Source organism: Labeo rohita, chromosome 21 (assembly GCF_022985175.1).
Source record: "Labeo rohita strain BAU-BD-2019 chromosome 21, IGBB_LRoh.1.0, whole genome shotgun sequence".
Lineage (NCBI taxonomy): Eukaryota > Metazoa > Chordata > Actinopteri > Cypriniformes > Cyprinidae > Labeo > Labeo rohita.
In genome coordinates, this window is record NC_066889.1 from 21,141,947 (window position 1) to 21,162,438 (window position 20,492).

Below are 20,492 nucleotides of genomic sequence, written 5' to 3' on the forward strand. Positions count from 1 at the left end.
TAACCGCCTTTTTTTTGAGCGCGATCATTTGTAAATTTTATGGGTCTGGCTTCCGGTCTCATAGGCGTCCAGCTAATTGGTGTGTCTTACTATGTTATTTTAATGTATTGTCTTAATTATGAACACACTGGTTTGTAGTGCACAGTTTTACCGTTCACTGCACATTGTTATTCTTCTCCTTACACCTTTTTCTGAACGCGGAAGTCTCGCCCGACTGGGGCAGTGCTTTACATTTCTGGTCTCTGATGTTTCTAGTCAAATTAACATATTTTCCGAGCCGATACGTTAAACCTGCGCACATTTTTATGTTTAGTTGTACTGAAAAAGTTTCAATTCAGTCCGTTTTTAAAATAGATTTCGGGAGACCGGAACACAAAAGCATCCAAACTTAAGTTAGAATCCTTAATGGCGCGGCTCATTGGTTATTCAGGAAAAAGGTGCTAATGAACCGGAAGTCTCGCCCATAGGCTTACTTCCACGTTCCACACAAAAGGTGGATAAGAACCTGTAATATTACCAAGCTCAAAATTAAGTTTTTGTTTTATTGCTTATAATATTTATACATTTAAACATTATTTATAACATTTTAATCATGTAAACATGGTCATTGTAGATGACTAATGGAACATTTCTCTTGCTGCAGGAAGAGGCTGTATAGCAGTTTTTATTTACTGTAATATTACTGAAAAAGACAACATACTTGCCATAATATTATATAACATTTTTAATGGGAATGAACAAGTAGCAATTGCAAGTAAGTAATAAATAGCTGAATAAATACATCTTTTGTAAGCAGCATCATAAAGCAGTACAGTCTGGTACATCAGTGGTTCTGAATAGAGACAACATCTGACTCTTACAACACTTGTGCTCTATTGTAGACTATGTGAAAAATCTAAACGTTAGGCCAGTAGCAAGCCTTGAGCAAGGAAATGTGAAATGCTGGACCAAAAGAGTTTGACACTGGGAAACCAGTGCTGCAGATTGTGCTTAAGATGATATTTCTAGAGCGCTGGGTTGGTCTAGACAGTCATATTAGAGATGACAGCCCTGGTGAACTCATCGCAGGTCGCGTAGCCTCCCAGGTCTGAGGTGCGAACCTACACCAAAGAGAGGAATAAAATATTTTCCATATTATTTTACGTATTATATATTCTGCTGTCTGTTCGCACAGATATATGGTGCACCTAATTCTCAAACATTCAGCATATTTTGTGTATAATGTTTGTTATATTGATTTCTAGTTTGTTAAATGCAAATACCAGTGGCTAGTACAAAGTGACACTTTTCAATTCTTTTGGTTTTACGTTTTTATTTTTTTGGCATTGAAAAGAATAAAAATTCACATTTGATAACATTGGTCAGTTCATTTAAAAGATGAATAAACCTTACGAAATCTGTCTGAATTAAAACGTGTGGTTTCCACCTTCCCAAACAAGGTAAGAAGTAAGAGTGAAAATGCTAATACTGCAGGTGCTGAGCTTAGAAAAATACAAAGACAGCTACATCAGTACCGCAATGACTGAGGTAAGTTTAAAAATGCCTGAGAGGCTGAGAGATATCATTTGCTTATGATATCAATCAGTCATTATTTCAGTCAGTCAGCAATGGCACAGAGACTTCCCTCTCAAAACATTTGCATCATAAAATGAAACCTGTAATTCCCCACCTGATTTATGACAGCAGCAGATTTGATTAGTGATGTTTATATTAGTAACATGAAGAAGGGGAAAAACATCAAGTATCGCTGCTGGCACTTTAGTCTCAATATGCAAAATGGCTTCTGAAAACTTGTTGATAATCAAATTCACTGAGGTCCTGGAATCACAAAGGCAATTCGACGAGGACCAGCCCCAAACAAAGATTATATAAAAGCAGTAATAAGACTGAGCCATACAGAAAATTGAGTTGACTATATAGCTAAAACTTAAATTTAAACTTAAAAATGCAATGAACAAAGTAGCAATGTCAAACATACACTACCATTCAAAAGTTTGGGGTTAGTTCTTTTTTTTTTGGAAGAAATTAATACTTTTATTCAGCAAGGGCATATTAATTTGATCAATTTACTGTCACTTTTGATTTCAGTAAATGCTGAACTATGTTGAACTTTCTATTCATCAAAGAATCCTGGAGTAAATTATGTTTCCAAAAAAAAAAAAAAAAAAAAAAAAAAAAAAAAAACACAACAAGAAATGTTTCTTAAGCACCAAATCAGCATGTTAGAATGATTTCTGAAGGTTTATGTGATTTATGAAGAACATTCAGACATTCATTATTTGTAACTGTATTATTATATATTATTTTGTAATTTTACTGTTTTTACTGCATTTTTGATTAAATAAATCCAGCTTTGGTGAGCATTAGTAACTAAAAGAAAATACAAAAAAATTATACTGACTCCAAACTTTTAAACAGAAGTGTAATTCAGGTTAAAGATGCATAATGTAACAAACAGAAATGAAAATAAATGTACATGGATGCATTAAAAGAACCAAAAAACAGAAATCAGTAACCAGCCAGACAAATGAGAGAAAATGAAAGCAAGAAACGGGAAAAGAAAATGTAGAATATGACAAAGCTTTCAACAAATTTAGATCAGAAGTGGCACATATAGGGTGATCCGGGATAGACATTGGCAAGCATCTTCAAACAGTCCGATGGCGCAGGTTGGCCACAACCGCACGGACAAAGTCACCAGTGGTGCTGTAACCCCCTAGGTCTCGCGTCCTTACCTGGGACACACAGACAAATACACACAGACAGTCACAACACCCAAAACGGGATGTGACGGCAGAGGAAGAAATGTGGAGAAAGGGAAGGTGAAGACCACATCAGAATTTATGGACAAGCACAAACTTGAAGCCTAGAGTTGCCTAGACTGAACTTCTGTTAGGAGAAAAATTTTAGGAAAGCCAAAGCTGAAGCTGAATGTATATACCGAGATTGTGTCAGTGAAATGAATGTATGAAAGTAATGAATTCAAGATCCCATGAAATCAGATTTGGTAATTGTGTCTTATATTACTGTCTGTTAGAGTAATTCCTCCATTATGAATACCAACAGCTTAACCATTATTTTTTTAAAAACACAGGCAATATATATTTTAACAGCATTTATTCATCTTCACTGTTAAAAACAATTGTTCATTGCTTGCTCCTGTTGTTCATGAATTAACTAACATTAAAAAACATAACATCATATTTTAAAAATGTATTGTAAATGCCGAATTTAACATTAAAGGAGTCCACCTTCAAAACAAAGATTCACATATAATGTACTCCCCCCTTGTTATCTAAGATGTTCATGTCTTTCTTTCTTCAGTTGTAAAGAAATTGTTTTTGAGGAAAACATTTCAGCATTTTTCTCCATATAATGGACTGCTATGGTGCCCCAATTTTAAACTTCCAAAATGCATTTTAAATGCGGCTTCAAACGATCCCAGCCAAGGAAGAAGGATCTTATATAGTGAAACGATTGGTTATTTTCATTAAAAAACACAATTAAAATACTTTTTAATCTCAAACGCTCGTCTTGGCTTTCTCTCCCTGAACTCTGTGTATTCTGGCTCAAGACAGTTAGGATATGTCGGAAAACTCCAATCGTATTTTCTCCCTCAACTTCAAAAATCATTTCAAAATCATCATACGTCACTGCAGAAGTACTGACACAGTCTTTGCAAATTAAACACTCCTAACAAAAAAGGTAAAACAGCCATATAGAACGAAGTTGACCGAGAACATGAGATGGGAGTTTTCCGACATACCCTGACTGTCATGAACCGGAAAAAAACAATCCAGGCAGAGTAAGACAAGACAAGCGTTTGACATTAATAAGTACATAAACTGTATTATTTTTATGAAAATAACCGATCGTTACACTAGATAAGACCCTTCTTCCTTGGCTGGGATCGTTTACAACTGCATTTGGGATCGTTTGAAGCCACATTTAAACTGCATTTTGGAAGTTCAAAATCGGGGCACCATATCAGTCCATTATATGGAGAAAAATGCTGAAATGTTTTCCTCAAAAACAATTTTTTTATGAATGAAGAAAGAAAAACATGAACATCTTGGATGACAAGGGGGTGAGTACATTATACGTAAATCTTTGTTTTGGAAGTGGACTTCTCCTTTAAGCTTAATAAATGTGCCAGAAGTATTACAACAACTTATGTAGGTATTAATTGTAACAAATGAGACCTTATTGTAAAAAGCGTTTTATTTTTTATTTGCATAACCTAAAGACTAATGGATTCTCAAAAAAAAAAAAAAAAAAAAAAGTTCCACACACTCTTCAAAAAAAAAAAAAAAAAAAAAAAAAAAACACACATGACGAAAAAGAATAAGGCCCTTGTCTGACTATTTCATGAGGTCTATAAGTTAGAAGACATAAAACATAAGAAAAGACGAAGTTTGATAGTTAGCAGAACTTCAACCAACAAGACTAACCAAAAAGCCTCAACTATCCAAATAAAACACAGAGGGCTTAAACCATAGTGTAATGCAGAAACAAACTGGAAGTGCTTCAGGGTTAAATGTATAGTTCACCCAAAAATGAAAATTCTGTCATTAATTACTCACACTTATTTCATTCCAAACCTGTAAGACCTTCGTTCCTCCTCAGAACACAAAATAAGATATTTTTGATGAAATCCAAGAGCTTTCTGACCCTGCATTGAACAAGTGTCAACTGATACTGAAGAAATTGTTGCATAAAGTGTTATTTTTGTTTTTTTTGCGCACAAAAAGTATTATCATACCTTCATAACATTAAAGTTGAACCACTGATGTCACACAGGCTACTTCAATGATTACTTACTACGTGGTAGAAACTCTCGGGTTTCATCAAAAATATCTTAATTTGTGTTCTGTAGATGAACGAAGGTCTTACAGGTTTGAAACAACATGAGGGTGAGTAATTAATGACAGAATTTTCACATTTGGTTGAATTATCCTTTTAAAGATACAGTGCTGCTTTGTGATTACAGTATTTCATCCAAAGCCAGTTGTGCAAAGGGAACCAACCAATTAGAATGAAAACCAATGCCACCAGGACGATGCAGACTTGCATGCATAAACGTCCATCAACAACAAATTGTGCATCTTGCACATTCTTAAAAAAAACATTAAAACACACTTGCACTCATACACATGTTCTCCAATAAGATGCATATCAGCCACACAATACACCTTTCTCTCCCATTCAGACATGAACACACAGACTCACACACAATCTCTTACCTTGCCCTGCTTAATGACTTTCTTGACAGCCTCAGACACCATGTTTGAATGATATTCAAGACTGAAAGAAAAAACCCACTCGCATCAGTACAATCACCAAGGATGGTCAAAAGTTTAGCATAATTAAGATTCTTTAAATGTTTTTGAAGTCTATTCCAATTTTAATTACAATTTTACAATTTAATTACAATTTTAGTAAACATTTTCTGTTTGAATAAATTTTAAAACTGTAATTTCTTCCTGTCTGACACTGAGACTGGAATAATGGATGCTGAAAATCAGCTTTGCACAGGAATAAATTATTATTTTAATTATTATATTAATATATTATTATAATAATTTCACAATATTATTGTTTTCACTCCATTTGAAATCAAAAAACATTCAGCCATGTTGAGCACAAGAGACTTGTTTCAAAAAAAAAAAAAAAAAAAAAAAAAACTCATTCCAAACATTTCACCACAAAACATGATGTAAAAGGCGAACTCTGATGACAAATTGCCTGAATTAGATCTGAAAACCATGTTTAATGTGAAAAAAAAAAAAATCTAAACACAGCAAGTAGGGTTAAACACAAGATATGACTGTGAAAGAAATTAAATATGGAATATCAATGCTAAATAACAGTGGGAGACTCACTTGAGGTGTCTCAGCATGTTGGATGCACTGAGGAGCATAGCGGTAGGGTTTGCGATATTCCTGCCGACAGCCTGAGCGAAGGGATGTCTGGCACCCTGATTGTAAATTCAAAACACGGCAATCACTGTTAAGCCATCATGCAGATTGCTAAGCAATTCTCACTGATGCCTCAGAAGGAAAAACAATGCATTAAGACCCAGGGGTGTACACTTTTCAACAGAATATGGATGTGTATATATTTATTTAGCTTAAATATTATATTTTTTTCCATTGACGGCTGCCCTTCATAAGCTACATACTAAATACATACAAAATAAGTTAAATTTACCCTGATATTCAAATTCAAAAAGTTCTCACCCTCTGGCTCTTAATGCAGTGTTTCCTTCAAAAGCATCAGTGAGCGTTTAAACCTTCTGTAATAGTTGCATATGCGTCCCTCAGTTGTCCTCAGTGTGAAAAGATGGATCTCAAAAATTATACAGTCATTGTCGGAAAGGGTTCAAATACACAAAAAAAGCTGAAAACCCAAAGAATTTGTGGGACCTGAAGGATTTTTCGGAAGAACAGCAGGCAGCTTAACTGTTCAGGACAAACAAGGGACTCATGAACAACTATTACTAAACAAAAAAACAGCTGTGGATCATTCAGGTAACAACACAGTACTAAGAATAAAGTTTATGTAAACTTTTAAATAGGGTCATTTTTATAAATGAAAAACTGGACTATATGTAAACATCTTATGTGAAATGTCTTATTCAGGTCAGTACTAAATAAAAAAATAACATGCATTTTGTATGGTCCCTCTTGTTTTGGTAAAATAATTAACATTTTGCAGATTCAAGGTGTATGTAAACTTTTGACTTCAACTGTATAACAAATGAACAATTGAAAAACAAGATTTAGACACCAACCGTTTCAAACACAGCATATTCTGCGCTGTAACTCTCGCCTGGAACTACTCCAGCTCCGCCCACCAGCCCTGCTGCCAGGTTATCAATGATGTTGCCGTAGAGATTTGGCATCACTAGCACATCAAACTGATAAGGATTCTGCACCAGCTGTGGGCCACACAACCAAACAGTATTTTAATTATGCCCGTTCTCACTGCTGGTCATGGATAATAAAAGACTTGAAACTGTACCTGCATGCAGCAGTTATCAATGATGATGTTTTCATATTTAATCTTAGGGTAAAGTTCAGCCACTTCCGCACAGCTCTGCAGGAAAAGACCATCCCCAAGTTTCCTGCAAAGATAATCCAAGGTGAGTAAGTCTGTGTGTTTAGCTTTAAAACTGTATGGTGGAATAATCCAGTCATACTTACATAATGTTTGCTTTGTGGACAGCAGTCACTTTGCTGCGGCCTTTCTTGGTGGCGTAGTCGAATGCAAATTTAGCGATGCGGCGAGATTTCTCCCTGGTGATGATCTTGAGGCACTCAACCACTCCAGAGACACTCTACAAACACAGAAGTGCTCATTTATAATGTTACAAAAGACTTCTATTTCAAATAAACACTGTTCTCTTCATCAAACCAATATACCACAGTTTCTACAAAAACATTAAGTTGCTCTTCTGTTTTCAACATTAATGATACATGTTTCTTAAGTACCAAATCAGCATATTAGAATGATTTCGAAAGGATGCTGAGGGTAGGATTATTAATAACTTAAACACTGCAAAAAGTCTGTATTGCACACAGAAAGAAATGAGCACAAGTACCTCATGCTCCAGTGAGCTGTATTCTCCCTCTGTCTGCTCCCGTATGATGACCAGATCCAGGTTATTGTGGCGGGTGCTGTATCCAGGCAGGCTGTTCACATGAACCACATTGGCAAACAGGTCCAGCTTTCTCCTATACATCATAACACAAAAACTAATCAATCGATCAATCAATCAAAAACAAGCAGCAATGATAATATGCCAAAGTAGTACCTCAATCTCATCTCATATGATGCCAGTTCACCCTTGTACTCCATAGGAGTGTGAATCTTTCCTAAGCACAGAGAGAATTAAAAACATTTATTTTAAATGCCAAATTAGCATCAATATATAAATGTGACCCTGGACCACAAAACCGTTGTAATAGTCAATTTTTTGAAATTATGATTTATAGATCTGAAAGCTGAATAAATAAGCTTTCCACTGATGTATGGTTTGTTAGGATTTTTGGCTGAGATATATGAAAATCTGTAATCTGAGGGTGCAAAAAACACAAAACACTGAGAAAAATCACCTTTAAAGTTGTCCAAATAAAGCTCTCAGCCATCCATATTACTAATCAAGAATTAAGTTTTGATTACGGTATAGTTACGGTACGAAATTTACAAAATATCTTCATGGAACATGATCTTTGCTTAATATCCTAATGATTTTTGGCATAAAAGAAAAATCAATAATTTTGACCCACACAATGTATTTTTGGCTATTGCTACAAATATACCTGTGCGACTGAAGACTGGTTTTGTGGTCGAGGGTCACAAATAAAATTGAAGTATCACATCAGAAACGAGTGATGGAAATGCCACATTTCAAATAAAAATTGTTCTCTTTGACTTGTTGGATGGAAACTGTGTTTTTTCGCAACTGTTTTATGCGTTATTCCAATTTTTGCGCTTAAGTTAAATTCGCAACTTTGGATGGAAACCCAGCTATTAATTACTCACCCTCATGTTGTTCCAAACCTGTTAAGACCTTTGTTCATCTTTGGAACAAAAATTAAGATATTTTGGATGAAATCCAAGAGTTGTGTGACCCTGCATAGACAGTAGACTGACCCGGAAGAAAAGAAATTGCTGAATAAAGTCGTTATTTTTGTATATTTTGTGTCAGTTGCATTGCTGTCTACGTAGGATCAGAAAGCTCTTGAATTTCATCAAAAATATCTTAATATGTGTTCCAAAGATGAACAATGTCTTACGGGTTTGGAATGACATGAGGGTGAGTAATTAATGACAGAATTTTCATTTCTGACCCTTTACGACATGATCAGCAGTTATAAATATTACCTTTGATGGCAACTCTGTTGTTCTTCATGGAGCACAACACCTCTTCCAGTTTCTCCTCGCTGGCCATGTTCTGCACTTCGCTCAGATGAAACTCCTCAAACTCCACAGGAACATCAGCTGCCTAGAGGGTGAGGTGAAAAGGCATTAGAAACAAGTGGTAAGCAACAAGGGATAAGGCATGAGAAACGGTTGAGCCGCCAAGGTGGCGGCAGCCACTAAAGCTTAGATGTTTAACCCTATAAAGCCCATTATATCATATTCAGGGTTAAAGTTTACTCGTGTCCGAATAAAGACTGAGAAAGTGCATCAGTACCTTGAAAACCTCTTTGACGGCAGTCATCAGCTCAGGTCCAACTCCATCTCCAGGGACCATTGTAACCTTGAAGGTGCTGTCAGCACGTGCCGGGGGACTTTCCGAAACATTTTGACTGGAAGTCAAACTCAGAGAGCGGGCGCACAACGGCTGCAACCGGGCACCACTCAGACCCTGAAGGGGTTAAGAATGTCATAGGTCAAGTACTATCATGGGTGGACATCGTACAGCTACTCTCATTTCTGGAGGGTCAGACAATTTTGATACAGACGTGACAGGCTTGTGTAAACAACCTGTATGTTTTAAAAAAAGAGCTTTACAGGTGATGAAAGTTCAAAATATGTTGGCCAGGCCAATGAATCAGCCAATAATTTAAAAAAATGGTTAGTTTACTAGTAAAGAGAAAACATCCTCCTTACATTCCCAAAACTTTTGACAGCCCTGACAATAGAGCATTTCTGTTTTTTAAGCTTCTCAAGGTAACTTTCTGCTAATTGAGGTAAATCCAAAATTAGTAATAACAATACATGTAACATGTTCTATGACAAAATATTACCGTTTACCATCAGTTTACCATGGCACTGCAAGGAATATAACGGAAGTCTTAAGTAAAGTGTTTTAATCTCTACATCCAGGTAATTTCTAACGGACCTCTCCTGTGAGATGTCAACTGATATTTCATGTTTTTACCATATATCCTTAACGTTACCCAATGCGTTCAAGTCCAGACTTGCCTCATACGTCCAACTAACGGCGTTCGTTTCCCAGTTAATCTTTGTATTTGGCAGTGAGACACAGATATACAAATTTGGGATATGTCATTGTAAACTATAAGCAAATGACAATCGTTTTTCAAAACTCACCTTGGCCAATGTTACTAGACTCCCTCTCAACGCGGCCGCCATCATGTATAAACGGGAGGAAAAAGGTCGCTGTGATCTTCCTCCTGAACTAGGAATCGTGAGGGGTGCATTTCTCTACTGACCCCTACTGGATGCAAGCTTTACCCGCACTGCTTCTGGACCAACACTAGGGGTCCTCGGTAAACTTCCAAAGGTGAACAAACGACATAATACACAAATTACAGATTTTTTTCTTCAACAATTTGACAGTCAGTGGATCTAAAACATTAGAATTTGCAGTACATTACTATTTTTTTTATCATTACTATTTTTTTTACTATTTATTTCTATATTTATTTTATTCTGTTAAGAGATCAAATTGATTTCCCTTTTTGTAATCAAACAATAAAACCCAAAAGTTAGTGAATAAATCAATCACACTGATAACTGTATCCAATTGAATTTTATTCACTGTATTACTTCATTTGGAACAGCATTTGTAAACCTAAGAAATACATTCATTTGCATAGAATTAGTGTAGAATCCATAGCCTGAAGATCTCCTATGTTTCTTCATTGGATAACTAATTGAAAGAAATATCTCATGTTAGTTTCTTATTAACAAAACAGCTAGGCACAAGAACTGCTTACTTTAAATTACTGAAAGTGAACTAGGATGATGTTAAAATAGCAAATACATTTATTAAGAAGTAAGTAGCAAGCATTTGGATGTTTAATGAAGCCATAAATACTCACAAGTCCAAAGTCATCAACATATGTATATTTCTGCTCTTTGTAGTGATGTTTTCTTGTCATAAATGTCAGGACGATCCAATCACAGATTACATTCACCTGAAATAGGCCACAAGTCTGTTATCCTCACCAAAGCTGTATTTATTTAATCAGGAATACAGTAATCTTGTGAAGTATTAGTATTTTACGATGTAATATATTCCTGATGGCAAAACTCAATTTCAGCCTTCAGTGTCATATGTGACCACGGACCACAAAACCAGTCATAAGGGTCAATTTGGTTGAAATTTAGATTTATACATCAAGCTAAATAAATAAGCTTTCCATTAATGCATGGTTTGTTAGGATAGGACAATATTTGGCCTATTTGAATATATAGGGTGCAAAAAAAAAAATTGAAATATTGAGAAAATTGCCTTTAAAGTGGTCCAAATGAAGTTCTTAGCAATGCATATTATTAATCAAAAATTAGGTTTAGATATATTTACGGTAGGAAATTTACAAAATATCTTCATGGAACATGATCTTTACTTAATATCCTTACTTAAATTGATCATTCTGACCCATACAATGTATTTTTGGCTATTGCTATAAATATACCTGCGCTACTTATGACTGGTTTTGTGGTCCGGAGTCACATATGACTCTTTAAAAATTGTTCTAATATGCAGCAGAGTTTAAAACAACACTGAAATATACACTAAAAAAGTCCTGTGTTCTCACTAGCTTATGTTTCCAATGTCACATCTAATTTTTTAAATGATTGTATTCCAGTGAGTACAACAGACATACATACCAAGCCTAAAAGTGCCAAGCCTGCACCTATATTCAAAAGTGTTGGTATGATATTGAATTTTCCTGCCTGTATTAGAAAAAAAGCATGTAGTATGTGTTAAAAGGCTGTTTATGCTAACCTGCATAACTTATAGCGTTACAAAGATTGTCACACCTGGCCAAATACCAAGACATCAAAGCGAATACCATAACCCTTGATAAGTGTCCTTGTCTCTGTGCCATCAGTTTCCTTGTAATATTTAGCAAATCTGTAGAGATTTAATCAAACAACACTCATTTAATGCAATCTCACTTCCTTTCAGGAACCACTTTTATTAACTGCAATCACCTCCTACCTGAAGTTGTACCCAGGGGCCACGTTATTTTCAGGATCTTTGTTGTCCAATCTGCGAAAAGTGTAGCGAGGCACACACCAGCTCTGTGGCATGTCAAGATCACAGTCCCACCGGATCTGCACTCCCATCACTCCCCCCTAAAGAGAGTAAAAGCGTAAACAAAATTACATTTCCTAATATTGGTATTAAATCCATTTTAATTCTTCAAACAGCAATGTTAGATAAACACAAATTAAGTCTCTGACATGGACTGCCATGGTTTGAAAGTCCTCATCAGCCTCTTCAACAATGTCTTTGAGCCTGAAGATTGGGCAGTCTGGGTCCGTCTTACGGCTGAACACACACTGCGTCAAGTAAGTGCTATTTATATTTGGTAGGATATTCCTTCTGTAAGGACATAACGAGCAGGTTTCATTCAGTTAAAACAATGGCAGATTTTTGAATTAACTTTTTTTGCGGCCATCACAGTAAAATTTGAAGTATAATTTAAAAAAGCTTACTTGTTGAAATTAAATTTGGGATAACGAATGTTATTCTTTATCAGCACAGTGAAGTTTTCAGCATCTGACAGAAGTGGTGGACTGAGATGTCAAGAAGAAAAAAACAATTAGCAACATTGCATAGATTCAAATATGAAGAAAAAATATAGCTGCAAGCAGCGATTACCAAGGATTCAAGCTTTTTAAGGCATTTAAGCACATAAGAAAAAAGACATTATTTAGCAAGCTTGTAAACACCTAAATCAATGATTTAAAAAAGCATTTCTGGCAAATCAATTTACGACAGAAACATGTTTTTTAACGGTTTAGTGCCAGCTGTGGTCCGATCTCCTTAAAACATTGCATGCTTGTTTAGAATCACCTGTCGCATGTGCTCACCAGGTTTCGTAAAGTTCTGAGTTTCCCTTTAGGCTTCATGGGATTTGGGGTAAATTTGGACAAGCCCCGTTTCTAAACGACCCCGTTATAGCCTCCTAAAGGGTAAATTTCAACATTTTTTTTTTGATAATTATTGACCTAGAGAGTTCAGAGAATTGTACCGCAGTTTTTTTGTAGATTGACTAGTTTGCAAAAGTAGGTTTTTGACATCTTCTCAATCATTTAACAAACGATTTGATTGACAGCAGTGGTTCTAGAGGCAAAGTTGTCCGTAATGAGGAGTTCTATCGTATGATACAAATTTTGCGCGCATTTGCGAAAAATCGCACAATGTACATTCGTTTACACCCTTTAAAAAATACGATATTGCCCCCCCCAGTGGCTGATTTATTTTAAATTTCTTACAGACTTTTGGAGCCGTGAGTCAAACAGGGCCACCAGCCTCCATTTACCTTGTCTAACAGGTGCTCTAACTTCATCGGCCAATGATGGTCATGTTTTTTGAGATATGCAAATGTCCTTATAGACACTTGCAGCACTTCGGACCAAGACCGTGCACACCAATTTCTGTGTTTAAAGGACAAATAGTTGCGTAATTATAGCCATTTTTATGTTTTTTCCCTCTAATAGTGCCACCAAGTAGCCAGGTTCGCAATTGTTTTCTTGTGACCTCAGATTGAGCTCTTACATAAGTGTTCTGAGTTTGGTGAAGATTTCTCATTCCATTCAGCAGTTATAGGCATTTTACTAAAAGTGGCCCTGCCCTTTTCAAATGTTTTGGTGTCCCTTTGCGACTGGTGAGTCGAAAGTTCAACTTTTTTTTTGATAATTATTGATATTCACTCTCCAGAGAATCTTACTGCACTGGTTTGGTTCTGACCGGCAAAAAAATAAAATAAAAAAATAGGACTAATTCACAAAAGTAGGTTTTTCAAAAAATTTCACCAGGCTCACGACTGAATCTGATGCATGCATTTTGTCAGCCATGAGCCAAGGATTCCAGCGATATAAGACACTTGAGCCTGCGACTAGGAGTTACGAGCGATTTCCTACTTTTGATCGCTGTAGTGCCGTTAGGCTGACTGGGGCGAGCATTGGTTACGATGTAGGCAGTGTGAGTACTACCATCCCTCCTAGTTTCAAGTCTCTATGACTTCCGGTTTGGTCTGCACAATCGGTTTAATGTGAAGATCACTGATCTGTGACCATTCTAACAATTACAATAGGGTTTCGGCGCTACGTGCTTGAACCCCTAATAAAAAAATTACACACATATAATATATACATATATAGGGTTTTACTTTGGGGGTTCAACAATCTTCTCTAAGGGACACCAGGACAGCACTTCACAAGTCTTCATTGTTTCATTGTAAGTGACACATCTGCCTGTACGAACACCTAAAAAAAAATGCATTGTTATATGTATATAAAATGACCATGTTTACTGTCTAAACAGATGGGATTGCAAAGATGACAAGTCACAGATAAGGCTGGAATACACTACACAACACAACTACACAAAAATCTGAACAGATTTTTAAAACACTAGACATCATACACTACAGGACTGAGGATCATACAGTTGCAGACTTTGAAGTTTCTTATTACAAGTTTTAGTGTCATCTTGCATTTAATGTATATATATAGCCATACCATCTCCACGAGCATCATTAAAGCCTCTTTTGCAGTCCTTGTGAGAAGTGCATATGGATGCTGGGTTCGGATTCTAAGATACACAAGTTAAAATAAAATTAAGATACATGATACAAGATACTAACCTAGAAAAATTTTCAAGCAATATTTTCTAATTCTACTATTTATTAGTTCAAATTTTCTATTATTATTTTAAATCATTAAATTAAATTACATTAAAATCAGTTAAGTATTTGGGATTTGATTTCAGCCAGTAAAGTTTGTTTTAATCACAGACAAAAGAGAACTACTCCTTCCATAATGACTCACCTCAGCACATTTTGACTGTGTTTGATTCGGGGTGATGATCATGTTGGTCAGCACAAAGAATGAGCCATCCTCCTGAAACATTCAAAAGCATGTCATTATAAGTAACACCTAAAAATAGCTATACTTCCTTATAATGGAATAATGCCAGAGGCACGAACACCTTTAATTTCCTTAGAGAAAGTGTAAACTGCTAAATCACATTCACAGATATTCAGAAACAGTATGGTCAAATGTTTACTATGCAGTTTTGATCAAATCAAAATGAATGTGTTGGACATTTCATAAACAAATGTCTATCATAAGTTCAAATTAATTTAGTAGTTCAAATGCTAAATCTAAAGATAAGGAGAAACTAAGCACCACTATGTTGACATTATTTAATGCAGCGTACAACTGTTAGCAAACTTGTATAGACAAATTCTGTGGTTTCTTTATTCTTCAAAACAATGTTTACTCATGTGTTTTTTTAATGTTAAATGCTAGTCAACCAGTGTGACCAGTTTTGAATACAAGTGTGCTTTCAGCAAATGAGGAAAACGTTTTGGGTATATATTAATTTAGTTATTCTGACTTAAGAAGCAACTATTTGAAATCAAAGACTTGATTAAGTTAAACGAGTATGAAAACAAACACTTTATTAACGTTTTAGCATATGAGAAATATCATAGCCTGTGTAGAGAGCCTTTGAATATTGACTATGACAAGTCTGGATTGGCTTTGGACCTAGAAAGGTTGAAAACCACTGGTTTAAGATTGTTAAAGCAAACTTGTTCAACCCACCATGATTGCCTAAGAGAAATTGTTCGAATCAATGTATATTAATGCCAAAAGATTGCACACACCCCTTGTGTAAACTAAACAGTGAACACAATACAATGTATGAACATGCAGGTGTAGCCATTTTCTCCTCATAACCCATGACAGTGGTGGTTGCACCAGTGGTTAGCGGTCATTTAAATCGTCTAGCCTGTACCTCCTCTTCGTCAAATCGACGGACTACCTGAGGTGGGATGATGTAGTCTGCCACATCCCAGATACGTTCCCCCAACTCAGTGGTGTTTGTAAGGGCAATGCCTTTTACTTTGGTCGTGACAGAGCTGAGGACGGTGTCTGTGTCCTGGTAGCCCTTCTTGAGAACACACACATACCTGAAATCAGATAAGGAAGTTAAGAATACAGTTTCTTTATACAGGAGTGTAAACTGAGTTATTTACCTATTTATTATCCGAACAACTTACCCGATGACGTAGGCTATAACTAAAGCTTGAGTGAACCGATTCAGCGTTCCCACTTTCTTGCTTCTAATCACCAATATTTTTGACGTGTAGTAGTCGAAAAAACACTCACCTACTGAATCACAACAACCCTTTTCGCTCATTATGGTGACTTGCATGAAACAGCTGAAACAAACAAAAAAAAATCTGTCCTCTATGGTTTTATTTCCCTTCCTATTTACTCGTAGTCACAAGTTTTGTAAGTTATTAACTTTCTACGACGCCGCAGCGCGGTCCACACTTACACACTTCCTTCTGAATTGTCGTTTCACTTTCTGAGATTGGTGGTCGTAAACTTCTTAAGAACAGACTTAAAGGAATAGTCGATCTTTGGCCACGTTTTCACTGAAGGTAGTTCCTTTTACAATCCTTTTCCCCCGTGCAACACGTTTAGTGTATTGATGACACTGCTGTTTTCTGCACAATAACAGTGGACGGTGTCCAGAGGAAACAACTGATTTGGTCTATGTAATCAAGGTTTTGAAGTACCACTGAGCTCTCAATTAACATTATTTTACTGCAAAATACAACTGTCCACAAATAAATTCAACCCCCATTATTTATATAGGCAAATTCTGTTTTACTCTTAAAGGTAGGAGTGAAAGTGAATGTTTATTTTGAGCCTCTCAAACTTATGCAAACCTATACAAATAATAGTAAAAAGTAATCTATTACAACTCATATTTCAAGCCATAGGATAGTTTTGTGTAAGAAACCGACTGAAGTTTCAGTTGTTGTTCCAGTGCTATCTGTTCCTCTTAACAGAAAACCACAAAGAGTTCATTTGAATGCAGTATGATATAAACAAGGAAAAATGAAAACTGGGGCAGTTTTTTTTGACTGTCTATTGTCCCTGTCAAATAACGAATTAAAATAAATTCAAAATAAAATAAGAGAAACAAATCTAAATCAAATCCAGATTTTTAAGTCTCTTTTGCTCACCAAGCCTGCATTTATTTGATCCAAAGTATAGCAAAAACAGCACAATTCTGAAATATTTTTACTGTTTAAAATAACTGTTTTCTGTTTGAATATATTTTAAAATGTAATTTATTCCTGTGATTTTAAGCTGGATTTTTTTAGCATCATTACTCCAGTCACATGATCCTATATATCCTATATTATGTTGGAAACAGCTGAATAGAATTTTGCATATATATATATATATATATATATATATATATATACACACACACAGATACACATTCATACATACTGATTCCAAGCTTTTGAATGGTATAGTGTATGTTACAAAAGCTTTTTATTTCAGATAAATGACGATCTTTGTTGATCTTATTTGTTCATCAGAGAATCCTGATGTACTTAACTGTTTTAAATATTGATAATAATAATAATCATCATCATAAAAAGAAAAACAGCAAATCAGCATATAAGAATGATTTCTGAAGGATCATGTGATACTGAAGACTGGAGTAATGATGTTGAAAATCCAGCTTTGATCACAGGAATAAATTACATTTTAAAATATATTCAAATAGAAAGTTATTTGAAATAGTACAAATATTCCACAATATTACTGCTTTTGCTGTATTTTGAATCAAATAAATGCAGGCTTGTCGAGCAGAAGAGAATTCTTAAAAAAACATTACAAATCCTACTGTTCAAAAACTTTTTACTGGTAGTGTAACTCTTGTAGAGAAGAGGGTAAATACACCCAGACTGATAACAAAAGATACATTTTTTTGACAGTATTACAGAGATTTAATTAAAAAGGCTGACTGTATGTATCATGTAGCATTCCCTATCGTGCAGAGTATTCTCCAGGAAACCATATAATATCTGATTACATTTCATAAACACAGAGGGAGGAAACATTCCTCCCAGCTCCTTCCCATGGGTGTTAAGTGATTTTTTGAAACAATGCTGTATTGAGTGTCTCTGTGTTATTGCACTAGCTTTTTACACAATAAGGTCACAGTGAGTGCAGCAATTCACAATTCGAGAGCGAACACAGCTGGAAACATGCTATTTCACAGTTTGCTTCTTTTTATGAGGTCATGTACATAGAAACATTGATGATTATTGCATTCATTCAATGAAATATGACAAAGACTAAATGTCACATACAATTTAAGCTAATTGATTTAATTCTTAGTGATTACACAAAATGTAAAAGTTTTTCATGAATAACTGGCTGTTTTAACCAACAACGTCTACCAGTTTGTTTATGAGAGGAAATATCTCAAAATTTTGGGTTTAAAGTGCTCCAACACTTTGGGGTCCATGGTTTTCACTGCCTCCTGGCAATGGAGGATTCCCTGGTGGGCCTCATCAAAAAGCTCAGCCCCAATTTCTGCTCTGACTCGGTCCTTCCATGCCTTGAGCTTGGGTCGGTCCTCAAACACATCCATACCAGCACCTACAGGCTGAAACAAAAAGGCGTCATCAAGTATAAATCGATTGTCATTTATCATCTGCCTTATAATATTGCTTCATCCAAAACTGAATAATTTGCTTAAATACCTGCATGATTTCCACAATAGCAACCAGGTCGGCCAATGAAATCTGATCACCAACAATGAACGCTTTGTCTTGCAGAAACTTCTCCTCAAAAAGGTTCAGTGATGTATTAAAATCCTCTACTGCATTGTCCATCTTTTCCTTAGGGACCTCAGTCCCTAGAGCTTTTGGAATCAAGAGCTACAGCAATACAAGAAAACCATTTACTTCAATTGATAAATAATTACACTAAAAAAAGTTAGCAATTCTAAAGACTAGGCAGGCTTCAGTCCCAAGGTCACAAAGCACAGTACCTTTGAATTAAAATAAATACACTTCACTCACCTTGAACCAGAGCATTTTGGATCCATGTATCCGTATAGCAGAGTGTTGCCATGATAGATATTCATTTACTCTAGCACGCTTCTGCAAGTCAGCTGGGTACCAATGATCTGCAGTGTGGAACTTCTCAGCCAGGTACATCATAATCGCAACACTACAGGAAATAAGAGCTCATTTACACAATGGACAGTTTCACAAGAGGCACAAAACAAACAAAAGGTGAAACTTGATTCTTGCATTCATATTTATTTAGGGGTTCAGGAAATTTCCAACAGGCCTCAAAATGACTTCAAATGATTTAAATCCACGAAATAAATCAGAAATAAATCAGATTAAAAAAAACACTAAAACAGTATTTAATTAAAATAAACAGTATTAGTTTTTAAATAAACAACTATAAAAATCTAATAACGACTTTGATTTGAATTACTTTAGTTACTTTTTTAAAATAATATGTTAAAAAAATAAGACTACGGGACCTTTGAATATTGTTATGGATAATAAAATACTATTAAAACTACTTTGAATTCAAATTAAAACAAAGAACAACTTGCTATCCATTGACCACATACCTTTCAGCCAAGCAAAAATCTCCATCTTTGATTGCTGGTGCTTTTCTTAGCAGGTTGATTTTCCCAAACTCTTCACTATATTGATAACCTGAGGAACAGATCTCATATTTAGGTTTTGGAAAAATACTCACGTGATAATATTAGGGTGGTCTTTTATGCAAACAGTTGGCACAATGTAAAAGGAATCACGTAACTGTCTGCCAGACTCACAGTATTAAATCATGTAATACATGTAGCCACATCCGCCTATATCAATAAAGGATTGCATGCTGTTGTCCAACCGCAATTTCCTCAAACGTAGCAGAAATACAACAAAAAGGGAAAAAAGACTGCTTTTCATTATAAAATGAAGAACTTGCAATATGAAGTCTTTTGAAGAAGTTTTGATGAAAGCTGCAAAAATCAAAGTTAACTGCAATTAAACTTCACACAGTGTTAGATAACACGATATTATACCTTCAAAAAGCGAAATCTTCTTGTAGTCGAACGGGATGTTGTTTTTCTTGGCAAAGATGTAAACAGAGCGACAGGGCTGCGAAAAGAGATCCAAATACATTTCCAAAGCCATTTTCTTGCAGGTATATGACTTCTACACTACAACACAACCCAGTGAAAACTGCAATGAAATGACTGTGAGCTGTCGCACAAGTTTCGCCTACTAACTGCTGTTAATACACACCACACCCCGCTGAACTCTGCTCATAAAGCCCTCTGCCAACTGGGGGAAAATGAGTCCATCTCATCGTGAGTGGGTAGAATTTTAGCACAAAGGACACAGAATGACTTAATATTGGTAACACTTTAATTATCAAGCTTTGAAGAGTTATAATTCGATTATAAAACGAGAACTTTGTGTTTTGCCATAAACTTTAAATCATTTTTTCCTTCATTCTTCTCTTATGCAATTAGCGCCATCTCTCGGAACTTGAGGGTATTTTAATCGTGACAGAACGTTCATCTTTTCAAAGATCATATTTCATCAAAGTATTTTATCTATTATACTAATAATAATTTTTTTAACACACTGAATTACTAAATTAATCACATTTAAGTAGAAAGTAGAAAGACTAAAATTGTA

The 20,492-nt window shown here is 35.4% G+C and overlaps 3 protein-coding genes across 4 annotated transcripts; all 3 read right to left on the minus strand.

The window, feature by feature from the left end:
- Positions 1 to 709: 709 nt before the first annotated feature.
- On the minus strand, positions 710 to 10,222 carry idh3b (isocitrate dehydrogenase (NAD(+)) 3 non-catalytic subunit beta). Of its 2 annotated transcripts, none has more exons than XM_051092644.1 (11): positions 10,066 to 10,222; positions 9,203 to 9,376; positions 8,890 to 9,010; positions 7,817 to 7,877; positions 7,604 to 7,736; positions 7,206 to 7,339; positions 7,024 to 7,126; positions 6,794 to 6,940; positions 5,883 to 5,977; positions 5,244 to 5,304; positions 710 to 1,100 (listed from the first exon to the last, which is right to left on the minus strand). In XM_051092644.1, the coding sequence occupies exons 1-11, from the start codon at positions 10,108 to 10,110 to the stop codon at positions 1,023 to 1,025; spliced, it is 1,152 nt and encodes a 383-aa protein (XP_050948601.1). In that variant the 5' UTR covers positions 10,111 to 10,222; the 3' UTR covers positions 710 to 1,022. The 2 variants fall into 2 exon arrangements, with proteins under 2 accessions (XP_050948601.1, XP_050948600.1); XM_051092643.1 differs by lacking the exon at positions 710 to 1,100 and adding an exon at positions 2,153 to 2,735.
- A 270-nt stretch (positions 10,223 to 10,492) lies between these two features.
- p2rx4a (purinergic receptor P2X, ligand-gated ion channel, 4a) lies at positions 10,493 to 16,489 on the minus strand. Its single transcript, XM_051092642.1, has 13 exons — positions 16,286 to 16,489; positions 16,005 to 16,166; positions 15,767 to 15,914; positions 14,767 to 14,838; positions 14,458 to 14,530; positions 14,106 to 14,202; positions 12,427 to 12,507; positions 12,172 to 12,313; positions 11,927 to 12,063; positions 11,746 to 11,839; positions 11,593 to 11,658; positions 10,800 to 10,895; positions 10,493 to 10,627 (listed from the first exon to the last, which is right to left on the minus strand). The coding sequence occupies exons 2-13, from the start codon at positions 16,157 to 16,159 to the stop codon at positions 10,607 to 10,609; spliced, it is 1,182 nt and encodes a 393-aa protein (XP_050948599.1). The 5' UTR covers positions 16,160 to 16,166; positions 16,286 to 16,489; the 3' UTR covers positions 10,493 to 10,606.
- A 1,167-nt stretch (positions 16,490 to 17,656) lies between these two features.
- On the minus strand, positions 17,657 to 20,076 carry gstt1b (glutathione S-transferase theta 1b). The gene is made up of 5 exons (XM_051092646.1): positions 19,871 to 20,076; positions 19,415 to 19,502; positions 18,846 to 18,996; positions 18,525 to 18,701; positions 17,657 to 18,427 (listed from the first exon to the last, which is right to left on the minus strand). Exons 1-5 carry the CDS (start codon positions 19,980 to 19,982, stop codon positions 18,227 to 18,229), a joined length of 729 nt encoding a protein of 242 aa, XP_050948603.1. The 5' UTR covers positions 19,983 to 20,076; the 3' UTR covers positions 17,657 to 18,226.
- Positions 20,077 to 20,492: the final 416 nt, after the last annotated feature.

Excerpts from the sequence above, each read along its gene's own strand:
- p2rx4a (XM_051092642.1), bottom strand. The coding sequence starts at position 16,159 with ATGCAAGTCACCATAATGAGCGAAAAGGGTTGTTGTGATTCAGTAGGT. Across the intron at positions 14,203-14,457 it reads TAATGATGCTCGTGGAGATG|GTGTTCGTACAGGCAGATGT; the intron begins GTATGGCTATAT and ends ATTTTTTTTTAG. Across the intron at positions 12,314-12,426 it reads CCCAAATTTAATTTCAACAA|AAGGAATATCCTACCAAATA; the intron begins GTAAGCTTTTTT and ends ATGTCCTTACAG.
- idh3b (XM_051092643.1), bottom strand. The coding sequence starts at position 10,110 with ATGATGGCGGCCGCGTTGAGAGGGAGTCTAGTAACATTGGCCAAG. Across the intron at positions 9,377-10,065 it reads GTCTAGTAACATTGGCCAAG|GGTCTGAGTGGTGCCCGGTT; the intron begins GTGAGTTTTGAA and ends TAACCCCTTCAG. Across the intron at positions 5,978-6,793 it reads AATATGCTGTGTTTGAAACG|GGTGCCAGACATCCCTTCGC; the intron begins GTTGGTGTCTAA and ends ATTTACAATCAG.
- gstt1b (XM_051092646.1), bottom strand. The coding sequence starts at position 19,982 with ATGGCTTTGGAAATGTATTTGGATCTCTTTTCGCAGCCCTGTCGCTCT. Across the intron at positions 18,997-19,414 it reads GATTTTTGCTTGGCTGAAAG|TGTTGCGATTATGATGTACC; the intron begins GTATGTGGTCAA and ends TATTTCCTGTAG. Across the intron at positions 18,702-18,845 it reads CCAAAATGCTCTGGTTCAAG|CTCTTGATTCCAAAAGCTCT; the intron begins GTGAGTGAAGTG and ends GTATTGCTGTAG.